At 37.5% G+C, this 7,502-nt stretch overlaps 1 protein-coding gene across 1 annotated transcript; it reads right to left on the bottom strand.

Moving 5' to 3' along the window:
* Positions 1-1,505: 1,505 nt before the first annotated feature.
* Positions 1,506-6,796, bottom strand: LOC121628340 (chorion transcription factor Cf2-like). Its single transcript, XM_041967364.1, has 7 exons — positions 6,493-6,796; positions 4,528-4,638; positions 4,094-4,246; positions 3,598-3,723; positions 3,451-3,477; positions 2,956-3,099; positions 1,506-2,861 (listed from the first exon to the last, which is right to left on the bottom strand). The coding sequence occupies exons 1-7, from the start codon at positions 6,680-6,682 to the stop codon at positions 2,227-2,229; spliced, it is 1,386 nt and encodes a 461-aa protein (XP_041823298.1). The 5' UTR covers positions 6,683-6,796; the 3' UTR covers positions 1,506-2,226.
* Between the last annotated feature and the right edge of the window lie 706 nt (positions 6,797-7,502).

A 7,502-nucleotide genomic window follows, 5' to 3' on the forward strand; every position in this document is an offset into this window, starting at 1 on the left:
GTCCACTGTCCTTTATTAAGTCCAGAGTCAACGCAGCCATCTACCGGGAGGTTTTAGAGCACTTCATGCTTCCTTCAGCAGAAAAGTTTTGTGGAGATGCTGACTTTATTTCCAGCAGAACTTGGCACCTACTCACACTGCCAAAAGAACCAAAACCTGGTTCAATGACCAAGAGATTGTGTGCTTGATTGTCCAGCAAACTCTCCTAACCTGAACCCCATAGAAAATCTATGGAGCATTGTCAAGAGAAAGATGAGACACGAAGCAGAAGAGTTGAAGGCTGCTATTACAGCATCCTGGTCTTCCATTACACCCCAGCAGTAGCACAGGCTGACAACATCCAGGCCACGGCACATTGAGGCAGTGATTCATGCAAAAGGGGCTCAAATGAAGTAGAGTTCATATGCATGACTGTACTCCTCAGATGGTCAACATTTCTGTATTCAAAATCCATTTGTTTAATTTCATGTAATATTCTACTTATCTGAGATTTAATTTTGGGGTTTTCATAAGCTGTAAGCTATAATCATCATAAACCATAAATACATGCTTAAAATATCTCACTTTGCATGTGTTGAGTCTATATAATAGTTTCCCTTTTTAAGTTGAATTACTGAAATTGTTAAACCGATTCTTTCACTGGAAGCTTGAGAGCAAAAACAAGAAAGGATCTTCAAATTCAGCAAAGATTTATTGTAATTTGGGTCACAGGTAAAGCAATGTAGCACTGGGCTCACTGGATGTGATCACATTTTATCTTCTTAGGCCGGGAGACTGCCATGTACAACGGGATGGCTTGAAACACAACCGATTGTAACTGGCCAGTTATCACAGACAAGAGCAGGCCACCCACTGCTCATGCAAGAGATTGGGATGTGCTGTTCAATGTGTGTGAATGTTGAACTGAGGCGTGTATCTAATGCAAAATTCCTGACTGATATCTGATGATTCTTAATTACATCTGGTTCTTGCTTATCTGTCATTGTGTACTGGATGTTCTAGCTGAAGGACACGCTGAGCCAAATGATTCTATTAAAACACAAGTTTTAAACATTCATAGCAGCACTGCTAAACAGTTCAAAATGTAACCAAGTATTACAAAATAAATTAGGTTTTGGGCAGCTGCATAGAGAGAGGCAGCGAGCTGAAGGCGGTATAGATGGTGTTGTTGTTGGAGAGATCACAGGATGAATTTGGTGCTGGTGCTCTCAGAAATATGTTTTTGTCAGATTTGGGTTCATCAGTGTCACATTTGAAGTACTTCACACTGGTTTCTAGGACATTGGTGCTCTAACAAAACTGGCTTTTGTCAGATTTCAGTGGATTGAGGCAAAATCTAAAACAATTCTCTATATTTGCTCTCTGGGTAACTAAAAGTATAAACTATTGTTCCTACATTCACTCAAAATGGAGTTACTCACTCAAGCAACTTTGATTTGCCTAACCAACCCACCATGTGTGTAAACTATATTATCTTTGTGGATTGTAAAAAAAGAGCAAATTTCCAGTATGGAAAAATACATAATCTCTTTATTATACAAGGCAATAATAATTCATATAGTTTCAGAATCTGACTTGAAAGATGTTCACAGATTTGACATATGCGAGTCAAACTGCATGACTGTACTGCCCCGAATACTCCTCATTATAGATGATTTTAACTATAAAAGAAATGTAGCTTAAAGGTTTACTGGATCTACAAAAACTGTAAAAATAAATATACTAAAAATATACATAGCGTGCAAGAATCAGTAACTGTTAACAAAATATTAAACAACAGCACACACAACTGTTTCTCATTAGTACTTCTAGTAATGTGGCACCACTCCTCCCCTTAATGCAAGGATCAAAAAGTTGTGACCCCTGCCCCTCTGCTTTTGTCACTGTATAAAATATTTACAGTACTGACAACTTAATCTCAAACCATAAAGACTTGAAAAGATACAACTTAACTGTAATATTGACTGACAGTATATGATTTAAAATACTGTTGTAAAGCAGATTTTGATGATTCAGTCACTAGGTTCAATGATTCTAATAACTACTAGTGCTCTGTATGATGCCATTTGGCGCCCCCTAGTGGGGTTTGACAACCACTGTTCTGTCTTCCAATCAGTATGTTTATCATCGTGAGTGAGATTATCATTACGACAGTTTCACCCTTTTAGTCCTTTTGGTAGATGAAATCTCTTATACTGTTTCAAACACGAGTCGCTAGAGAATTCTTTACCACATGTCCCCACATATGTTCCTTTTGTTGTGACTCTGTACATGCTGAACCAAACTCTCTCTACACCCCAAACGTTTTCCACAAATCCCACAAATACAGGTTTTATCATGCGCATGTGTACGTACGTGTGTCCTCAGTGTGCACATGTAATAAAAATTCTTACCACATGCTTTGCAGCGAAAAGAGCCTGACGTATTCTGGCCAGCAGGTGACTGTCTTGCTTTCTTTGCATATAAATACTTTGAGGGTAAAGATCTTTTAACTGCTTCTTTCTTCTTTGGGTCGAGCCGATTTAAACTTGAAGTCATTTTGGTTGTGTCCGATTCCTCACTTTTGCTGCAGCTTCCAGTCTCTTCAGAAGTACTGCTTCCAGCAGTGTGGTGGTTTCCTTTAGCTGGATCCAACATTTCTGAAGCCCCAGTATCAGGCTTATTACCCACAGCCTGAGTTGAAAAATTAGGCAGAGGATTTCTGATGCAGATGTCACTTATGTCTTGGATGCAAGTGTCTAAACAGATTATGTTTAATCCATAGTCTTGGTTTTGATTTAGTCTGAGACTTTGTTCTCTCATTTGACCATTACTATTTTGTATCAGGCCTTGCTGGTCATACTGCACCTGTAGCTGCGTCTCTAAAAAAAATAAATAAATAAAAAGAAGGAGACAGCATTACAAGCAAGTTGCCCTGAGCATGTTGCAACAAGTGGCATGGCTCTGCAATGATACCTTGCTGTGCAACAATTTTAGCTGGAAGAAGCAGTGAAGTCTGATTTTCCTGCCGTTCCAGGCTGCTGATTTCCTCCTGAACCAAACGTTCAGGAAGCAGAGGGATTTCTGCTTTTAAGACAGAGATGGGGGGCTGTTTTTTCTCTAGAGGAAAGAAAAGATAAATGGATCTCATTATACATACAGTCAAATATACATGCCTAGCAGAATTTCATAAATTTTCTGGCTGACCCGTTTAGACAAAGTAAAAATACTACACTTAAAATGTGGAAAACACAATCTGTTGCAACTGAACCTTAAACGTTATACTTTAACAACCGATCTAATGCTGCTCTAAATATTCAAAATAAAGGAATAAACAAGAAAAGGATTTTAACATAAATAGATACATTAGTGCCTGTAGAGTAAAACCAGACGGTCTCTTTGTCCAAATGGTGAAATCATTCTAACAATCAAGTAACGTAACTGCATGTGTAACTGGTCAGACATACTAACCTTGGCTTTGCTGAACTAAAGCTATTTCTGTCAAAGAAAGCAAAAAAAAGGGGGAAAAATAATCAGTAAATGAACGATAGCAATATTACTTTCACATTCATTATGTGTGGAAGTACAATTTATGTAAATGTGAACTGTGTTGTTTACTATGTTGTTTTGACAGATGGGTGTCAAAGTTGCATCTCCGATAAATGATCTTTTTGCACAATGGGCAGTGCCAGTGACTTCTATCCTGGATCTTCTCTTTGCACATACATGGTATGACAAATCTTTCTGAAATGAGAAAAAAAATCAGCCTAGAGGCTTCTGAAAGTTTTGCTGTTTTATAGCTAAAGAACTGGCATTCTTGATGAAAAGCTCAGTGCTGGTGAAAATGTAGGGTAGTTTTAAAGATAACAGAATTCACAGGTTATTTTGATTAGAAAGAAACTCAAAGTGGCAGCTGCAGAGTAATTTACTTAAACTTTCCGAAGATTATCCAGAATTTAAGTTTGTGGCTTAATGGACTGATGTTACAAATACAATGAAAAAGCAACAGGACGTGAGCTAAAGCAAGAGCCACTATCAGAACAAACTACAGGAATGAATTGTTCTTGATTATGTTGCCAAAGGTAAGGTTTTTAGATACAAAAGAAAAACTTACCGTTGCCATCTAGAATGAAATGAACAGCTGAAAGATAATGCCTTTTCACCAGGTGTGTCTCTGTTCCCTGCACTCTTTTGAGGCAGAATGGACAGTTGCCATTGCTTGCAAGCTTCAGAAATTCATCACGTGTGGTGAAGACGCTTGGTAAACCTGGGAAATAAATGAAAATTTGAGAGTCTGAAGGTTCCACTGGCAAAAGCATTAATAATGCAACAGGTATTCTACTTACTATTGGATTGACAAGCTGCAGTCAACATTATATGATGTTTAAAGTGATTTAAAAAAAGAATTAATAAAAAAAAAAACTAGGCAAATTATGGCAGAGACTGGTTGTGTCAGGAAATAATATAACTTTTAATGTTTTGTACCAAATAATATTGACTTTCACAGATATAAGGAACTAAGTTTCAGAGAACAAATGTAATTCCTACCACTGGAAGAGGTGACGGTAGTTACTTCAAACTTCTGTTTAACTCTTGAGTCTGACGCATGGGGGTTTGTGGCAGCAGAAAAAGCTGCAGTACTCGTTGTGTCAGTTTTTGCTGCAGAGAAAAGACAAGAACTTAACTTCCAGGAACTCAGATATGGAAACATAAAACTAAGAAAATAAGCAAGAATAAGCAGAAATCTGCTATAATCAAAACAAAATAAAAATCTAACAATCAGCTTGTGCGTGTAGCTGAAGTCACATCATAAATTTGGCAAACAGTAGGTCTATAACACGGTCATAATCCACACATGCATTAGAAAGGAAAAAGGCACCTTAATGACAGCAAATGCAGCACATTTGTTTGTTAATTATGGTAGAGCACGCATGCAAAAAGGGAGCAAGAGAGAAGAAATAAAACTCGAAAAATAAAACACAGAAAATATCTTTGCAATTATCTGACTTGTTATAAAGCTTGTCCTTCAAACAGCTTATACTTAAATTCACATAACTAGAATTACCTCCAGCATGTGCACTGTGAGCATGTTTGCAAAGTATATAGTCTGCAAGGAAACAAATCTAGGCTGTAGGCCCGTGTCTGCAGATGAGCCCCTTTCAGACTTGGACAGGCGGTGCAACTTAACAGGCGCAAAAATGAACTGGACTTTATACTATTGACTTAACTGAGACTGAAAAAACCAGCAGCTTGCTTTTTTGTGTGAGGCTGAATAGAAAAAAAACTACTGTCCACACAAGCTCTATTCATAGCAGACATTTAAGACATTTACATATAATGGCATGTAACAGAAGTTTTAGAAAGCTGAGATGTGTCTATAGAGCATGGGCAGCAACATCACCATGCAAAGAACTATGGGATTGATTCCCCAATTTAGGGAAACCCACGTTTTGTTTATATTAATTCAGCAGTTGCTCTCATCTTTTTAATCTTTGTATTATTCATAATTTCTGATGAATATTTAATCTTTTCTCTGAGTTGTGTTTTTGCTTTGCTTTGCCAAGAGGAGCTTTATGGGTACAAATCTGCACTTGATAATCTGATGTTTTATTTAAATGACTGTTTATTTATTTTTTAATTGCAGAATTTAAATAACATTGCTGGGCCTGACCAGAAGGAACAGAATAAAAAGGAGTAGCATGAATAGAAATTTAAAGGAGAGTAGAGAAAAGAGACAGAGAACAGATAGAAGGCAACAACCAAACACTTGCCCCAATGTTCCAGCCACGCACCCCGTGAACCAGGACACCATCACTTACTGCGCCCCCACCCCTTCCCACCTAAAATAGTCTCCACCCAGTCCATCCACCTCCGTCTGCCCTTAGCCTATTTAGGCAAAAGGTGATGCGCGGAAGATGTGATTTATCTATTATTTGTATGAGGACGACTTTGGTGTAAATCTTGAAAATCATTTCTATTATGACTACTATTACTCGGTAAAGTACAAAAAAATAAATAAATAAATAGCTTTTCCTGCATTTGGGTTTATAATTTCTATTTGACTTGTTGGGGAAAACATACAAGAAGAAAAAGATATATTTAATGTCTCCTTTTAAGACTCGTGCAGTCAAGTTTCTGCGCTACTTTTTCCAGACGCTGCTGGTATGTTTATAGCTTAGCTGGTTTGACCGAAGCGAGACGAAAAATGTCATTTGTTTGATTTTTTTGAAAAGGCAACTCATCGAATAATAGTCACATAATTTAAAAACACATTATGAGAAATGTCTGAAGTTCCAATATTTCTCAAAAACGACAGTAAGGGGTTGTTTTTAGCAAAGACCCAGCTAGCTAAGGAGGGTGTTATTACGTCCAGTTAAAGCGGACACACGTTTCAGAGCTTGGGACCCGGCGCTTTTTATTATCCATCTTTTTGTAACAGATTTTTTTTTTAATTTATTTATTTTTTACAACAGCGAAGAGTCTCAGTTTCGTTGGTCGTTTTGACGAGCAAACCTTTTGTCGGTGGTGACTTTGTTTTGAGGATGATGTCCAACAGGGAGCGATGGCGCTCGTTCTCTTCCTTCAGACGGGAAACATCGTTCTTGTAACTCTTTACTGTTTTTGTAATAGCAACTAATATTTCAGATATAGCAGTGTGCAGCCGTTCGGAGACAAAGGTCTTCAGTTCCTCTATTTCACACATATTTTCCGCCAAAACAATCTGCGCACCTTCTCAGGACAGCGAATATTTCGACTATCGCAAATCATACTTCCGGTTTTTGGTCCTGTCTTTAAAAATAAAAGCCATTCGACGAACTATTAAGCACAAAAAACTAAGTCTGTTTGTGTTTATTAATGTTTTGTAGTAAATTTATTTGTTGTAAACTTGCTTCTTGGCAATAAATCGTATAACTTTGGAAGCGGGTTTATTTTGTTTTTAAAATTGTGCTTTGTTACGGCCCACAGCCTTTAAATATGCTGAGAACTTTGTGCATTTTAAGACTTTATAGAACTTTATTTTGTGTCTTTGTGGACATTTGGAGAATATTTTTTAATTTTTATTTAGATACCAAGGAGTTTGTTGTAGGCCCTAGGTGGTGGCCCGTTTTGTTCTTCCACATTTGTGTTTCCCTTACAGAGCCTTTGGATTTAATTGAGACCTAATTTTTGTTATCACACTTTATCAGAATACTTTATTAATCCCTTGCAGGGAAATTCATGTTATATGTTATACGTATATTCTGCCTTATCATCACCAATAATCACCTGTAAAGATTTTTAATAAAGAATTTGTTTGTTGGTGTAATGTTTAAAAAGCCATTTTCCCTAGCAAGCTCGGGGTTTGTAACATGCTATGGGTTGTACCCATGAAGAACTTGCTAAATCTTCTCTGCCAATGCCAAACACCTTATTCTGCTATTGACACTTGTTTTGAGCTGCTGCTTCCACAGGTGCTGGCAGTCAGGTGTCCGATTAGTGCCTGGTTAGCAGCACCTTTGAGTACGAGTCCTGCTTCTGATCCC

The sequence above is a fragment of the Melanotaenia boesemani genome, chromosome 17 (assembly GCF_017639745.1).
Source record: "Melanotaenia boesemani isolate fMelBoe1 chromosome 17, fMelBoe1.pri, whole genome shotgun sequence".
NCBI lineage: Eukaryota > Metazoa > Chordata > Actinopteri > Atheriniformes > Melanotaeniidae > Melanotaenia > Melanotaenia boesemani.